This window comes from Rutilus rutilus (genome assembly GCF_951802725.1).
Source record: "Rutilus rutilus genome assembly, chromosome: 18".
Taxonomy (NCBI): Eukaryota; Metazoa; Chordata; class Actinopteri; order Cypriniformes; family Leuciscidae; genus Rutilus; species Rutilus rutilus.
This window is the reverse complement of record NC_140231.1, coordinates 31,680,732-31,698,958: the sequence shown is the minus strand read 5'-3', so window position 1 is coordinate 31,698,958 and position 18,227 is coordinate 31,680,732. Positions and strand designations below refer to the sequence as shown.

Genomic DNA, 18,227 nt, shown 5'->3' with positions numbered 1-18,227 from the left:
AGAACTTAAAGATTCCTTTATGACATCATAGAACTTAAAGATTCCTTTATGACATCAAAGTAGCTTAAAGATTCCTTTATGACATCATAGAACTTAAAGATTCCTTTATGACATCATAGAACTTAAAGATTCCTTTATGACATCAAAGTAACTTAAAGATTCCTTTATGACATCAAAGTAGCTTAAAGATTCCTTTATGACATCATAGAACTTAAAGATTCCCTTTATGACATCATAGGAACTTAAAGATTCCTTTATGACATCAAAGTAACTTAAAGATTATTTTATGACTGTATGAATTAAATGTTCTTTTATGACATCATAGGACCTTAAAGGTTCTTTTATGACATCATATGAGCGTAAAAGTTCTCTTATGGCGTTAGGAACTTAAAATGTCCTTTGCCATTATAGGAAATTAAAGGTTCTTTTATGACATCATTGGAACTTATAGGTCCTTTGTGGCATCTTAGCAACTTAAAATGTTCTCTTTTAAAACGTTCTCTTATGTCATCAATCTGTAAAACCCATTTTGGAACCTTTATTTTTAAGAGTTTAGACACGCAGATGTTGAAAATCAAGTTTTTCTTTTGATGGGGCAGCAGAGGTAGTCATTATATTCTAGTGTGTGTGTGCGTGCGTGTGTGTGTGTGTGTGTGTGTGTTAAAATGCACCTCACTTTCTTCACATGTCGTTTGCGCTCCTTCCTGCAGCTCGTGTGTATTTTAAAGGTCTCCGTAGCTCTGCCTAAATATAAGCTTTTACAGGGACTGACCCTTCATCAGGCTTCAGTGTGGTCACGTCAGAGCTGCCCTGCTCTTTCTGCACTGATGTACAGCTGTAATTACACGTGAAGCTGCTATTTTCTGTCCTTTGCATTGGGTTTCCATTACCTACAGTTTCTGTCCTGAAGTTATTTAAGTCAGAAGCGTAGCCGTGCTGCAGCTAGTTTCATTTAGAAAGAAATTCTAAAGCTTTTTGCAGCTTTCATAGTGCGTTTTATACACTCTCAGTGGCCTCAAAAACTATTTAGACACTTAAAATGTCGGAATTGTCATTGCAAAATATCATGAGTTATATTATTTGCATTTATCATTGTTTTTTCCTGCTGTTTATGTTCACTTTTTCTGTGTAGTTTCTTTGCATGTGGGCATTAATTGCATGCTGCTGCTCCACAGGGCTGTGATGTCATGAAAGATTCATCATATTTCATGCCAAACCAAAGACTTTGTGTTCACCGCAGTATTTCTGGGTCCACCGCAGTTCTGCCAGCAACATATTCACTGTGCTTGCAGGACTGTTAATGAGCAGCAGACGTCAACACTCATTTGCATGCAAAATGCAACCCATTTTACAACCCATGTGATGTATTTCTGAGTAAACCAGATATGTAATATTAATCCCGGTCCTAAAGTCCTAGAATCAAGCCCTGTGTTTTGCTCCGAAATGCATCACCTTACAGAACTTAAACTCTTTATACATCCCGTTTCATGGTTTCTTTAAACATAAACTTTTCTCATCTCAAAGGATGCATGAACTAATCAAACGCATACCTTACATGCAGCGGAAGTCACTCTGGATGAATGCATCTGCCAAGTTTTGTTTTTTAGTGATGAGTGGACAGGTTGAGAGTGAAAGACAAACTCTCATGCTCTTGGAAAGGAAAAACAAGAACCTAAAGAACAAAACACACACACACACACAGGCCCTAGAAGCATGAGAGGGTGCAGAGAAAGAGAGGGATTGTGAGAGCTGTCAGCGGGCGTAGTGGGAAAGCTGATTCTGGCAGAAAGTGTTGTGTGTCGGCAGCGAGTGGCATCGATCACTGTGCCGTCTCTGTGAGTGCCAGTGCAGAGAGAGAGAGAGGGGGACGGGCACAGTTGGCAGACACTGAATGTTTGAGAACGGCCTCATGGTTGCCCAGTTGGCAAGACGCCACTGTTTAAACCCAGCTTGCATTTCTGAGCCTGTGCGTGCGGCGGACACGAAACAGGTGCTCCACAAACTGCAGGCTTCAAGAGTATTAATACAGGAAAAGAGGGATGTGTCTGCATGTGAGATGTGTGCGCAATCGCATGCAGTGTGTGTGTGTGTGTGTGTATCTATCTGCCTGTCTGTTTGTCTTACTTCTGTGTACCGTTACACCCCTAATATACACACACATATAAACAGAATGTTTGTAAATGTAAACTGATATTTCCTACTGACACAGTAAAGCAAAAGATATAAATATCTGGCTTAAAAACATTTTTGGGGGGGTGAAAATACAGTGACTTTTGCACAGGTCTGTTTTTATATGTCTACACTCACAATAAAATTATGCTTTTGTAAAATAAAGAAGTTTGTGGAGCGCGCCACAAAAATGAATGGACACTCAGCGTATCGGCTCCTAGCTAGCTCTTGCGTGCCGTCTGAACTCTGGTTTTGGGTTGGTGTGTAGATCGTCTTTTTCTTCTTCTAATGCTCTTTTTCCTGTTGTGGTGGTTAGCAAACAGTGTTGCATTACCGCACGCGCCCCCTTCTGGATTGGAGTGTGAATGGCCTGTGACTGACTGTGTTCGTCGTCTGACTGCATTTTCTGTAAAGCTGCTTTGAAACGATGTGTATTGTGAAGAGCGCTATACAAATAAATGTGAATTGAACTTTATGCACCGAACCGTGATGTCCATACCGTGACTGTTCGGGACCAATGCATGTACCGTTACACCCCTTACACCCCTTACATACATACATACATACATACATACATACATACATACATACATACATACATACATAGTAAATATAAAATAATTATTTATATACAATACATACACATCAATACGTTTTTTTATTATTTGTTATAATTTATTTCGTTATTCGCTGCTCCTCGTTTCATATTCAGGGCAAAACCCGAATCAGGGTTCCACTAATCAGGTCTGGCATGTGAATGAATTTTTCTGGGAAAGTGCAGTGTGTGAGAGGCCATGTCATGCGCTCACACTCAGACAACACACACACATGTTGAGCTTTTGTTGATTGTTTGCTGTGTGTGTGTAATTCTCCCCTCACACACACAACAGGGTCTTTGTGCGTGTGTGACCTCCTTTTAGCATTTCCGTACATTGAGGGTCGTTGGTAGAACTTGTTTGGCGCACGTGGGTTAGTTTCCTCCCTGAAGCTGTGAAAACTCTTGTGCTGTTGATCAATGCTTGTAATTTTACTGTGTTGATTTCCAATGCATCCGTCACTGGTGTTGCTGTCCTGCAGGGTCAGTCACGGGTCTCCTGTCGGTTTGAGTTCGTTTGGGTTTCTGTCCAAATATGTGTTTTTTTCTTTTGATATCTGAAGCACATTAAATCATCTGATGTCTAAAGCCACAACAACTAAAAAAAAAGTAGTCATATTCTATAGTTAGTCCTAAAACTTTAGTCTAGGTTTCTTGTTTTTGTGAACCAATGTCATGTTGTCAATGCTCATTTACTACTCTTTCACAATTTTATAACAGTAAAATTAAGATAAAATCAGTTGAAATTAATATACTACTTTCTCAACAGGAATTAATTGAAATTTGGAATGGAAATGTATGTGAAGTGTATGAATACTTGTGATGGAGTATTTTCGGATTGTAAAAAATAAATAATTTTGCACACTTAGTATTGCTACAAAATAAACAACGGCCAGAGACCATAAACATTGGGTTGTATTTGATGCAACAGTCATATTTGAATATATATATATATATATATATATATATATATATATATATATATATATATATATATATATATATACATACATACATACATACATACACACGTTATTTAGATATAGAATGAATGCAATGTAAAGCGAAATGTACTTTTGTTTTATTTAGGGCTGCACGATATTGAAGAAAAATGTGCTATGCGGTAACTCATTAAATAATGCGATATTCGATATGCGATACGATAATGCTTACAGTGTGTAAAATAAACTTATATACTAAAATTATATAACCTACGTGCGTGTTTCACATTCTTTTTGTGACAAGAAAACATCCCTACAGCTTCTGAAAGGGAACAGCAGTGTTTTACTGTAGCGTAAGAAGTGTTATTTTAACATCAGTGTAAACCACAGGGTTCAGGGGTTCAGGTTATCCTACATTAGGGTTATTTAACAACAGAAACTGAATAATCAAATGTAAAAATAAAACACTGTATAAATTAAATCTGCACTGATTCTTATTAAAGCTACAAAAGTTATTCAGCCAAGAGCTGTGAGTGATTTTTGTTCATGACACGTTATTGCAAGCCGTTGCGATATGCATATCACGATATATACATTTGCGATATTTCGATAATTTCGATATATTGTGCAGCCCTAATTTGTTGAAAAGTGTGTTCCAGTGATTTTTTTCCTCTTTTAAAGCGCTGTGTCTTGTTAAATCTCTGTTCTAAGGATCCGATAAGTTTCCTCCCTCTCATGTCATAAGCTTTTCTCCCTCGGATCAGAATGAAAGAAATGAAACGGCTGAATCTGAAGAGCCGGCATAAGCCGAGCACTGCAGCTTGTGTTCTCTCTTTGCTTGGGGCCGTTTAGTGTTTCCTGTGATCTTCACATGTTGACTTTCCTGGATCTTATTACATTCCTCTCTCTTCACTTCATTTGTTTTCTTTTTTGTCTTTCAATCTCTCTGCTCTTTTTCTCCGCAGAACAATAACACGGAGCACATATGGAGATCATTTGTTGGAATTTAAAAACACCTGTCAGGATATGCCTGCTTATGAACCATCAATACTAATGCATGTTTTATTATGACATTTAAAATCAGACAAGCGTTATGTTGATTTTACATTTTTATTAAAAAAATCTAGTTTTGCACATCTCTGTAAGGAGATGAAGGTTGCGTCTTAAATGACCAATCAGTGTGAAAACCTACCCTGGAAATCCAGAGTTCTCGCGAGAGCACAAGTTGAATTTGCTCAGCGAGTTACTCTGGTGTCGAGTAATGATGCTCATTAAATATGCATGAGCTGCACCAATCACATCGGGTTATCTGATATAGGCGGGCCAGAGGCGAGTTAAACAGATGAGGACAGCGCTGTGACGTCGAAGTCATTAGTAAACATTGCAAGATGCCTATGGATGAACACTAGTTGATTGAAACGGCTTTGTCCGCTACAATGAACGAGTTAGACGTGGCTTTTTATCTAAAACAGGAACAGAAGACGCCGCTCGAATCTTTCCTTTGCAAGAAGGGCCTTTTTGCTGTTTTGCCGACCGGATACGGCAAGAGTCTAATCTACCAGTTAGCTCCGCTGGTAGCTAAGCGTATGGGGCTTGTTGTGATTGGTCGTAGTGTTATCCAATTGCGTGCAGTGAGATTTTCAAATGCACGCTTGGTGCCGCCCCTCGAGCTGGCCGAGTTTCATTAGTCGACCCCAGACCATTCATCTTTCAGATTTAGGTCTGGATTTCCAGGCTAGTGGAAACTCTAGATGATTTTAAATATGAGTTGTCATGAAAATCATTATATCGGGTGACATTTTTCTGTCCTGGGGTTTAGTTGTCATTTCAGAAGCATGTGTCGTGACCTCATGATGTCTGACTTCACTTCCCTGTGGCATAGATATCAGTTCAGGGGAATTTCTGACAAATCAACCGGTCCATTTACAGTCATATCTAGGTTATTGATCTTGAACTGTGGTTTCTCCTATGTTTTTAAACACCTGAATCTGAGGTCAAGGACACGGGACGTGCTGTTTTTAACCACACGGGACAGTGAGCACATGCTATGCTAACCGGCCGCCGCTGATAGCGAGCGAGAGGGATGTTTTGGCTTTATCTCACTGATGCTAATTTTGGTCGCTTGTCATCGCGTTCCTCTTCTCTCCTTCCAAGAGCTGCTGTTCTGCCTGAGGCTCGGCTCATTTGATATGAATGTTACGCAGACGCTTCCCTGCTCTTTACTCACCGCAAAGCGTCTTCGAACTAGGAATGAGCAGAAATACTACAAAGACGTTCATCCATAAAGGCACATTCTGCATTGGGCTGCATGATATTGGAAAAACTGACATTGCAATATTTAGTTTTTCTGCAATATACATTGCAATATGAAAAAATACAGGAGTTTTCACCAGATGACTTGAATTGCTCTATTCTTGAATCTGCTGGGTGATTTCTGTACATCTGCATATAGAAAATAAAAGAAATGGTAACACTTTACAATAAGGTTTCATTAGTTAACATTAGTTACCTACATTAGTTAACATGAGCTAATAATGAACTGCACTTTTTATTACAGCATTTATTAATCTTTGTTCATTTTATTTCAACATTTACTAATACGTTATTAAAATCAAAAGTTGTATTAGTTAACATTAGTTAATGCAATGTGAAGTAACATGAACAAACAATGAACAGCTGTATTTTTATTAAGTAACTTTAACAAAGATTAACAAATACAGTAACAAACATATGATGGTTATGTATCATGGTTAGTTCATGAGAGTTAATACATTAATGTTAACACACACACACACACACACACACACACACACACACACACACATATATATATATATATATATATATATACTATATATAAACAAAATCAGAAATGTAATTTAAAAAATATATGTATTTTATAGTACTGCTGTAAAAGTACTATTATTTACTTCTTAAAATCTTTATTTTCAAACATTAAACAATCAATCTTTTATTTTGGTGGTTTTCTGGCAAATAAATAAATGCAATTTCATGTAAATGAAACCAGTGCCAGACTTCACTCTGAAACCAGCAGTGCATATATTTATTTAATTAAATCACAGCCTTTGTGATTTGATTATCACACTTAGCCATATCACAGCTATTCTGTCATAATTGTATCAATAATTAAGTCCAGGTCCGTTAAGTCCAAAAATGTTTTCTAATATATATTTTTTATACTGTAAATAGTTTAGACGAGCATGAAAATGGTAATGTTTGGACCGTGGGACTGTATATATTCAAAATTGCATGTAAGCTGCTGTATTGTTCATTGATTGGAAATGAGAAGTGTGAATGTGATATGTATATTCATTCGTTGTTGTTGTGTGCAAAGTAAACACTTGATGTCACTCTTAATAAAGCCTGTTACCGCTAAACGATGACACCTGTCAGTTTAAACATGCTAAATTTCTCCATTTCATTGGCTGTGATTGTGTCAGATGTGGAGCGCGTAGTTCGACTGACAGCTGTCTTTTCTTCCTTTTCTCTCTGTCGTTCTCACAGAGGAAACATCACGCTGCCGAAGATCCCGGAGTCCAACATGGCTCTGAGCGTGTTAGGAGTGTTTCTCGGATTGCTTCTGGAAGTTTCCACACACGGCCCCTCCAGCGTTCCCAGGAGCTCATGGAAGCAGGATGGTGAGTGAAGGGTTAATTTAGTTTTTCTTGTCAAAAATGTAATGGGTGTCAAACGTCTGTAGGCGCCACGTGTTTGTGCTGATGCTATGTGTGTTAGAAAAGCCACACATCAAACTTCCTGTGATGGTGAAACCTCTAAACTTCTAAACTGTGTGTGTGTGTGTGTGTGTGTGTGTATTTATACTGTATATATGTGTATACCATATATATATATATATAAGTATGTGAGATATATAAATACACACACACAAACACAATGTCACTATGATTTGTCTTAAAGAAATGAATACTTTTATTCAGCAAGGATACGTTTAATTGATCAAAAATGACAATAAAGACATGTATAATGTTAAAAAATATTTTATTCTCAATTCTATTCTGTATCAAATAAATGTTGTTCTTTTTGGAAAAAATTGGTCAAGGTTTCCACAAAAATATTAAGCTGTTTTCAACATTGATAATAATCAGAAATGTTTCTTGAGCAAAAAATCATCATATTAGAATGATTTCTGAAGGATCATGTGACACTGAAGACTGGAGTAATGATGCTGAAGATTCAGCTTTGATCACAGGAATAAATTACAGTTTAATATATATTTTTTAATTTGTTGTAATATTTCACAATATTACAGTTTTTGATCAGATAAATGCACCGTTGGTGAACATAAGAGCCATAAGAGAAAAATGTTGAAACATTTCATCCCCAAACTTTTCAACAGTTATATTTGTAAATTATATATATATATATAGTTTAGAAGCATGTTTCACCATCACAGGAAGTTCGATGTGTGGCTTTTCTAACACAAATAGCATCAGCACACACATGTGGCGCCTGCAGACGTCTGGCCGCTGGAGACCTGAGAGCCGCAAGTATGTAGCGTAAACTCGCACGCATGCACACACCAAACTGGCTGCCATACACAACCTGAAGTGTGCCAGTGATCACTATCTTTGAATGCTCATGCTCAAATATACATGTAGTGTATAAATATCCCTTACTAAACATAAAGTATTCAAGAATTTCAGCCATTGCACTTCGTCTTGGTAATTTGTGTCCTCCAGAAGAAGCTATTGTAATCCCAAATGTACCCTTTTTACTTTCTTAAAGGGGGACCTCTTATGCCCTTTTGTCTAGATGTTGTTTTTGGGCTGTACTAAAATAGGTTCATGCTTTAATGTTCAAAAAACACATTATTTGTCCCATTTTCTCCACAGTCTGTCAGTAACGCTCTGTTTAGTTCCTGTCTCTATGAAGCCCCTCCTTCTGAAAAGCACACTGTGCTCTGATTGGTCGGCTGGAGCAGTGTGTTGTGATTGGTCAAGCGTTTCGAGCGTGTTTGGGGAATGTCCCGCCCCTTACCATAACATGAGTTTCAACACACTACTAACTAACTGGACCAGGCCCCGCCCCTTTATTCTGCATATTAATTATTTAAATGAGGAATATTGTGACGGGTTTGTTCGTTTCAGGGGGTTCAGAAACACTGACACTGATATAGAGAAGAACTCTTTGTAACTTTGCAGAGCTTTTTCATGCCCAAACAGCAACATTACACACTGAAGAACATGAACATACTGTATAAAACAAGTTTAACAGGACCCCTTTAATGCACATCATTTAATGCTGATTAATGTTAATTTAATGGCAAAAAAGGAGCAATTTAAAAAGAAGCATTAGCAGTTGGGCTCAGGATCTCCTCTAGAGCGGGTTCAACCACAACCAGCTGGAGAATTATATTTTTACTGTTTAATAAACTCTTTTGAAAGTTTATTCAGTTTTAAAATGTGCAATATATTCATTCAGCAGACGTAAAGAGATTCCAGAAAATGTAATTTCTTTTCCAGACGTTTTTCTCCTTGAATTTTCCGTCTTAGTCAGATATGTCTCCTATTTATTTCCAGTATCCAGATCTCGGCCAGTACCCACAAATCCCGTCTGATGGTTTGCTAATGTGTGTGTGTGTGTGTGTGTTCCCGTAGATGTGAACCTGCTTGAGTTCTGGGAGCCGGATGTGTTCAACTACACGACTCTCCTGCTGAGCGAGGACAGAGGTGTGCTGTACGTGGGCGCTCGAGAGGTCATCTACCAACTCAACATGAACAATGTGTCAATCAAGAGCAACCAGGTGACAATTATTCCTGCCTGCCATCTCTTTTAAAGACTCTTTATGTTGGTCACACACAGTGCTCTGTTAGCAGACAGTGTTGTGATGTTGTATTGACTGTGGTCTCTTTCAGCTGATGTGGAAAGTTCCAGAGAACGACATGTCGATGTGTATTTTAAAGGGGAAATCTAAAGAGGTAATGTGGAAAAATGTCATCAGTCTGAATATTTCATCACTGATGGTGGAATCTTTGTAAATATTTGATCCAGAGCATGAACTGTTTTTTGTGCTTGTGTGATAGACGGACTGTCGAAACTACGTTCGAGTTTTGCAAGTCCTGGATGAAGACAATCTGTATGTTTGCGGGACTCACGCATTTCAACCTCTCTGTGATTATCTGGTGCGTACAACTCTTAATATTCACTCATTAAACCTTCAAAACATTTCAAGTGTCAGCCAAACTTGCCAGCAAACACTCAAGATGTTTACAAGTTTTTAATCGGGCAACAGCAAGCGTCCACTTTTTATCAGCATCGGTTCCGAGAGTGTTTTTTCCATCTATTTTCTCCAAATGGATTTTGAGCAATTCTTCAATAAAGGGTTTTAAGTTTTGAACCAAGCCAACCAGCTCGCAGATAAATAACATTACTAATATTTCGAATAACATTTGAGGCAAAGAAATATTTGAACATTTTGGGGGAGAAAGGCTTTGTGAGCATCTTTTATGAAGGAATGAGCTACTCTGCGCATAAAGCATTACAATATTACGGCCACAAATATTATAACACTGAGAATTATTAAATGCAGCTATTAAATGCAATTTAAAAAAAAGGTTTAAATGCCACTAATACATGGCTTCTACAGAAGCATATAAAATCATTCTCAAACTTCTCAAAAATGACATTTGTATTACTATTACTCTTTGGATAACGATCCAGCGATATTTAGTATTATTTTATATATACTGTATACTGTGTATGTATATATGTGTGTGTATATATGTGTGTGTATATATATATATATATATATATATATATATATATATATATATATATATATATATATATATATATAATTTGCAAATGCGAATTTGCGAGTGTGACTCACAACTGAATCCTTGATTTGATTTAAAAGATTCACACACCAAAACGAGACAATATATGACGAGAACTGCATTGTGGTTTTAGTTATCAATAGCAACATTGCTGGGATCTTTACTTGTGGGAACTCAGCTGTTCCGCTTTATATAGTTTTAAACACAAAAGTATTATCATCATTTTCAGTATGTGTGACATTTTGGTTTCTCTAGATTGTCAGAACTTCCCTGATATTTTGATAACAATGGCCCTGTTAATACATTTCTGAATTGTAATACAATAGTTTCCTATTTTTGTTGCCATAAAGACAGAAAACAGGGTCATGTGACTCTGTAGTGTGAACTATTTATTTATTTATTTATTTACATTGATTTACATGCATTTGGCTGACACTTTTATCCAAATTGACTTGCATTGCATTCAAGATCTACATATATGATGCTTTATATCTGTTCCATTTCTTATTTTACTTTTACATAATAAAGAATGTTCTGATGTCTCTTACCGGCTCATTCCTCTTTAGTCTCTGCAGAATTTCAGTTTGCACAACAGGCCAGAGGATGGCAGGGGGAAATGCTCCTTTGACCCGGGCCAAAGTTTCACTACCGTAATGGTTGGTAAGTTCACCTGTAGTTTCTGCAGGACAGCCTCACAGTGTTTCGTCTGGTATTCTTCTTAATATCCTCATATTTCCGGTAGTAGTGTGTTAACTGCTTGTGTTTTTCTTGTTCAGATGGCGAGTTGTACTCGGGAACCGCTTATAACTTCCTGGGGAGTGAGCCGATCATCTCTCGATCTTCTCCGTCTCAGAGTTTACTGCGCACAGAGTATTCCACGTCCTGGCTCAACGGTACGCGCAAATGTTTCCATTACAGTAGACAGTAGTATAAAGTAATAAACTGTATAAGTTCACATAGGGCCCTATTTTAATGATCTAAGCGGATGGTCTAAAGGGCACGATGCTAGTTCACTTAGGTCGTGTCTGAATCCACTTTTGCTAGTTTAACGATGGGAAAAATGGTCGGCGCTCCCGGCGCATGGTCTAAAATGGTTGTCTCTATTCTCTTAATAAGTAATGGGTGTGTTTTGGGATTTACGTGCGTCAAACCAATCAGAGTCTCATCTCCCATTCCCTTTAAATGCCAGTTGCGCTCGCGCCATGGCGGATTCGCTATTTACATGACGGAATTTGATAGTGGAAAGACCGAACGCGTCTCCAGAGCGCAAACGGATCTGCTCGTGCGCGAGGTAAAAGAGCGTAAGCAGAACATCTAAGGGACAAGCCAGATTCACCATATCTTTATGTACACAATTATAATCTTTTACATTGTAATCCTTTTATTTTAAATATTTGGCATGTGTGTGTGCTGCTGTGCATCCCTGTGTGTTTAATAAGCAGAGTGTACGCGCGTTGTGGACCCGCCTATAGGCGCACATTACTAACGTGCTCTTTAAATAACAAAAAAAATACTCCACCATTAACTTTAGACCAGGGTTCAGTTGGTCAATGGCTCAATCTATTTCTGTTGCCTCAAAATAGCAACGCACCAACAATGCGCCAGATCACACCTCGTTTTCAGACCAGCCGCCCATGGGCGCACAGATGGGCACAAATACATTTGCTATTTAAACAACGTGGCGCCGGACGTGAAAATGATAACTGCGTTGGGCTGAAACTAGCAAAAAACACTTGCGTCGCACTTGGCGCTGCATTGCTCCGGGTGTAAGATAGGGCCCATAGATATACAAGTAGGCATAGAGAACAGTCAAATAAGAGTTATATGTAGACTCAAAGCACATTGGCGTAGGATGTAGTAGCTGTAGTAGGCGTAGTAGTAGTGCTGCTTAATATTGTTGTGGAAACCATGGTGCATATTATTTTTCAGGATTCTTTGATGAACAGAAAGTCCAATGAACAGCATTTAGTGGCATTTATTAATTAAATTTATCAAAGCATTTATTAAATAGAATCTTTTGTAACATCATAAATGTCTGCACTGTCACTTTTGATCAATTTAATGCATCCTTGACGAATAAAAGTTCTAATTTCTCTCTTTTTTTATCTTACCACAAATGGTAAGATCATGGTTTAACTTAATAATACTACTAAAAATGACAAAAGCACAATTTTTCAAAGAACATTAAACTAATATTAAAACAAAAACAACAATATAAAAGCTCATTCAGAATAATAATAAAAACTATAACAGTATATGAATGATCCTGCAATAACACTGCTCAGTTGTGACTGGTTCTGGTTGTGCAGAGCCCAGTTTCGTCTTTGCCGATGTGATCCGGGAAGGGCAGAACAGCCCGGATGGAGATGACGATAAGATCTACTACTTCTTCACGGAGGTGTCGGTGGAGTACGAGTTCTTCGGCAAGCTGCTGATCCCCAGGATCGCTCGTGTTTGTAAGGTGAGATCAGCCCTGTACTAACTCTTATCTCCATCTCCATTTCTTCCATCTTCCATTTCGTTTCCAATGAAGGCTTAACAATGTATTTGTTCCGCATGTTTAGGTGTTTTCCTCAGTAAAAATCATCAAACTTCCCTCTTTGTCACTTAAGATGGATGTTTCTATCTCATCATCTTATCTAGAGCTAGATCTTATCTAGATCTCTCATTTTTTGACATCTTGCTTTCAGTTTCTCTGTTTACTGCTAGAGAATCAACATTTGATCGTGTGTCATTATCGTCACATGAAAACTATTCAGAGCTGAAGATTTCACAAAGATATTCTTGCTAGCCATTTTCTTTGTTCATCCGGATGTAATAATTACCAAATATTTCAGACATAATTGAAAACAGGATGAAATTTCAGACCATGAGACAAAAACAAATATTTTTCTGTTCTAAAGTTTTGAACATGTTACTTTTTTTATGTTTTTGAATAAAGTCTCACTAAGGCTGCATTTATTTGGTCAAAAATACAGTAAAAACATACAATAAAAAAATATTGTGAAATATTATTACAATTTAAAATAGCTGATTTGTATTTGAATATATTGAACAATGTAATTTATTCCTGTGATCAAAGCTGAATTTTCAGCATCATTACTCCAGTCTTCAGTGTCACATGATCCTTCAGAAATCAATCAACAACTAATTTCTTCATTTTAACGTCCTGCTATAAACAAAACAAAACACCCGATGAGCTGATGCCACAAAACTTCACCTCGACACAAAGTGTGTGTGATTACAGAAGTCTTTCAGTGCTTGAGGCTATTGTTAGTTTTACTTCCAGTTGTAATGAAATATTTGCTTTATGTAAATGACACCATGCAGATGTACCATTGTAAACATTTTTCCAGTTACACTTTATTTTAAGGTGTCATTGTTACAGTGTAATTATATATTTAAGTACTGAGTAATATTAATTAACTACATGTACTTACTATAGGATTAGGGTTTGGTTGAGGGTTAGTTGCATGTAATTATGCATCATTTACTGCTATTACTATGTAACAAGGACACTGTAAAATAAAGTGTTACCCATTTTTCTATAAAGTGTGTCCCGTCTCTCGCTATAACAGGGTGATCTGGGAGGCCAGCGGACTCTGCAGAAGAAGTGGACGTCGTTTCTGAAGGCTAAACTGGTTTGCTCCATGCCCGAGCTCAACTTTGTCTTCAACGTGGTTCATGACGTGTTCATTCTGAAAGCCCCTCACTGGAGAGACACCGTCATCTATGGGGTCTTCACATCTCAGTGGTGAGGTTTGGCACATTTGTTTATGGTTAGTTGAAGAGCAAACCTTAATCCCACAGTGCTAAATGACCGTTGTGTGGCATGTAAAACCACTTGTTCCAGTTTGGCTTGATTCATCCGAGTATGTGCGTGAGTCATAACATCACCTGGATCTGAGTAATGGGAATAATGCAAAACAAAAGCGGTAAGAAGAAGTGGCAAGACTGGATTTTTGTGAATGCATTTCTTGTTTGTCTGTGTTTCAGGGGGAATGTCGGTCTGTCCGCGGTGTGTGCGTATAACATGAGTTCAGTGCATGAGGTCTTCTCCAAAGGGAAGTACATGCAGAAGGCCACGGTGGAACAGTCCCATACCAAGTGGGTCCGATTTAACGGCATCACCCCGAGTCCCAGACCCGGAGCGGTTAGTATTTGCCCAAAACATGGCTTTCAATGGTACATGTCTGCTCACATGATCCTTAGATGGATCATTTAAAGGGTTTAGTGAAGGAGTTCAGTTTAAAGGGTGCTGTGAAAGAGAATTAGTCATGGAAATTAAATATTAAATATTAAATAAAATATAATGAAATGATAATGACAATGAAATAATGAAATAAAATTAAGTAAAATAAAACAATAAAATAAAATAAAATTAAATTAAATAAAATTAAATTATAAAATATGAAATAAAATATAAAATAAAATAATTAAAAATAATAATGAACTACATGCAAATAATAAAATAAGACACACACACACACACACACACACATATATATATATATATATATATATATATGGAAGAGCTAAGAATTAAGCTAATAACATCACCTATTAATTGCTCTATCACTAATCATTTGATTTGATCGTTGTCCGTTTCAGTGCATCACTAACCTGAACCGCATGCAGAACATCAACTCGTCCCTCCAGCTGCCCGACAAGACTCTGCAGTTCGTGCGGGACCACCCGCTGCTGGAGGACCCTGTGCTGCCCATCGGCAACGGCCCGCGCCTCATCACCAAAGACGTCAACTACACACAGATCGCTGTGGAGAGAGTCCAGGCCCTCGATGGAAACCTCTACGATGTGATCTTCACCGCCACCGGTGAGTGAGTGCGGTGAAGAGATGTGAAAACCACAGGGTGTGAAAGTCTGGTTTTGATTTTTTTTCTTTACACCAGGGTTTCCCAAATGGGAAATATGATTGTAAAATTAAAATGAATAGATGGGGCTGAATTAGAATAGAATTAAAGGTACGATTCAGTGAACTTCATCTCTGCTCGTGCATTCAGGAACACAACGTGTGCTAGCTTTACTTTATTATACATTTGCATAATTTCCAAAAAATTTTGTTCAGTTTGCAGCATCTCAGCAGAACTCCGCCAAAATAAAAGCTTGAGGATTTGAAATGTTTACAACTCGAGTGAAGTGAAGAATTTAATACATAAATATTATTAGCAACTTGTAGTGTAAATAAAGCATTATGATAATTATCAAATATTCATTTTTATTTACAATTCTAGTTTAAAACAGTATTTATCTTTATAATTAATTAAAATAATAATATAATAATATATTATAAATAATAATAATAATAATGCTCATTATTTTAATAATAACTTAATTAAATTAAAATGATTAAACTAACAAAAAATTATAATAATAACATTTTATTATTCATAAAATTAATATATAACAATACAGATAATATGTATTATACAGATAATTATGATAATAATCATATATTATATAAATAATTATTATAATTATTATAATTTATTATTTATATAAAAATTATATAATAATAATTATTATTATTATTATTATTAATATTATTTATTTTGATTGGGTTCCTGAAACACCAGTGTGAATGTAATGTGGACTGAGACACTATCACATCTAAAAAGAGATTCAAATTTCAGCTACAAAGTCAAAACTAACAATCATTTATTAAAGATTAAATATTTTATCTGTTTACTTGCATGTCATGAGACCATAAACCGACATCAGAGAAGCTTGAACGGGCAAATTGTTGGAATATTAACTTCAAATCTGAATTAGAAAGGTTTGAGTTGGTGAAGTTGTGTTTCCGGTGTGGTGATGGTGATGGTGATGGTGATGTCCTGGTGTTGATGTGTTCTCAGATAAAGGCTTCCTGCATAAGTCTCTGGTGTTGGAGGGAGAGGTTCACACGGTGGAGGAGATCCAGCTGCTGAAGAACTCTGAGCCAATCAAAACGCTGTTACTCTCCACACGGGCGGTACGCACAGCTCAGATTCATCTTATCAGCGGTGTGGCCGTTTGAGAGATGAATCATGGGAAATCAAATCCACAAAAACACACTTTATTCACTGTTATTCCACAGCAGGGAGGAAGTTTCCATACGGTGGAGACAGACAGTCTGTACAGACTCTGTTCCTCTTCCAGCCGCAAATCATCTACAGTTTCTCATTCTCACACAGACAATAAATAGGGGAATGAAAAATGGCTGCAGGAATATTAATCATCATTTTTATATATATATATATATATATATATATATTTTATATATATATATATATATATATATATATATATATATATATATATATATATATATATATATATATTATTTCTGCAAGTATTTCTCAATATATATGAAATATATTTAGAGTCAGATGAATCATCATATTTTGTTTTATTTTTTACATTTTTATTATTTAATATCCATGCTTGCATATTTGTCCTGAAAAGATTTGTCAGAGGAATCATAATTTATATTATTTATATCATAGTCTATCATTAATTTCTCATAATCATATTTATATTATTTTGTATTATCATGTATTATATTATTATATATTTTTATTTCTGCAAGTACTTGATATATACTTTATAATTTTAGAGTCAGAGGAATCGTCATAATTTATTTTTTATATAATTCTTTAAAAATAATTTATGATATTTTTTTTTTTTTTATTTATTTTTTTTATATATAATATCCATACTTGCATATTTGCTCTGAAATGACTTTAGAGGAATCATAATCATAGTTTCATTGCCAGGTAGATTCTAAATTATAGAAGTGGATCTCAGTACAAATCTAGTTAAACATAATCTCTCTGTTTTTCACATCATGAACACAAGAAAGAATGTTTATTCATTTTAATTTATAAGCATAAATATAACCGTACAGTCTAATAAACAGCAATATTTATATTTTTATTGTATAATTTTATATCTCAAACATTTGAGTAAAAGCATTTTTGAGTGAATCATTGATTGGCTGTTTTGCAGGCCCAGTTCCTGTACGCCGGCTCTGACTCCGGTGTGGTTCAGTGTCCCACAGCGTTCTGTGAGAAGTACCTGTCCTGTGTGGACTGTGTTCTGGCCCGAGACCCGTACTGCGCCTGGGACGCGCGCTCAACTTCCTGCATTAATATTTTCCGGGATGATGCTCAACGACGGTGAGAAATGAGAACTAACCGCCTCACTGTGACCGACAGCACGTCTGCCATGTTGATTTTAGTCTTTAACTTCTCAAATATGAGCAGACACTGTGTCTCTGCGCCGGCTTTAAGAGGAACACAGTATGATGTAATTGTGTCTTATCTGTTCATAATTAGTTTAAAAGACGCTTTTAAATAGTTTTGAATGTTTTCTGGAATATGTTAGCCAGACGGCATTATCATCTTTAATCAGATGTGTCTATATTTACTCTGAGCTGTGTGTGTTACAGGAAGCTGATTCAGAGCCTCAAAGGGGATGCTGGGATGTGTCCTCCAGGTGTGTAATGTACAATGTCATTTGTATTAAATTAGACTCTGTAAAGAAGCTCAAATGGTCCAGGTTTAGTGCCTGTTTATGTTTGTTTGCTGTCTGTACACTAGCTGACACAGAACAACAAAAAACCAGAGTACACAAGACCATTGTCACTGTATATCTGATAATTATACTAATTATACTAAATATTATATGTAAACACCACACACACCA

The 18,227-nt window shown here is 36.6% G+C and overlaps 1 protein-coding gene across 8 annotated transcripts in view; it reads left to right on the top strand.

Annotated features, from left to right (window-relative positions):
* sema4d (sema domain, immunoglobulin domain (Ig), transmembrane domain (TM) and short cytoplasmic domain, (semaphorin) 4D) overlaps positions 1–18,227 on the top strand; it is a 60,010-nt gene that overhangs the window by 32,303 nt on the left and 9,480 nt on the right. For all 8 annotated transcript variants that reach the window (XM_084386381.1, XM_084386382.1, XM_084386384.1 and 5 more), the window contains exons 4-16: positions 7,231–7,364; positions 9,345–9,490; positions 9,603–9,665; positions 9,771–9,869; positions 11,090–11,183; positions 11,300–11,416; positions 12,833–12,984; positions 14,102–14,277; positions 14,520–14,676; positions 15,135–15,357; positions 16,397–16,512; positions 17,529–17,698; positions 17,971–18,017. In XM_084386381.1, the coding sequence (XP_084242507.1) occupies positions 7,268–7,364; positions 9,345–9,490; positions 9,603–9,665; positions 9,771–9,869; positions 11,090–11,183; positions 11,300–11,416; positions 12,833–12,984; positions 14,102–14,277; positions 14,520–14,676; positions 15,135–15,357; positions 16,397–16,512; positions 17,529–17,698; positions 17,971–18,017 (1,657 nt within the window). In that variant the 5' untranslated portion in view covers positions 7,231–7,267. The remainder of the gene's footprint in view (positions 1–7,230; positions 7,365–9,344; positions 9,491–9,602; positions 9,666–9,770; positions 9,870–11,089; positions 11,184–11,299; positions 11,417–12,832; positions 12,985–14,101; positions 14,278–14,519; positions 14,677–15,134; positions 15,358–16,396; positions 16,513–17,528; positions 17,699–17,970; positions 18,018–18,227) is intronic.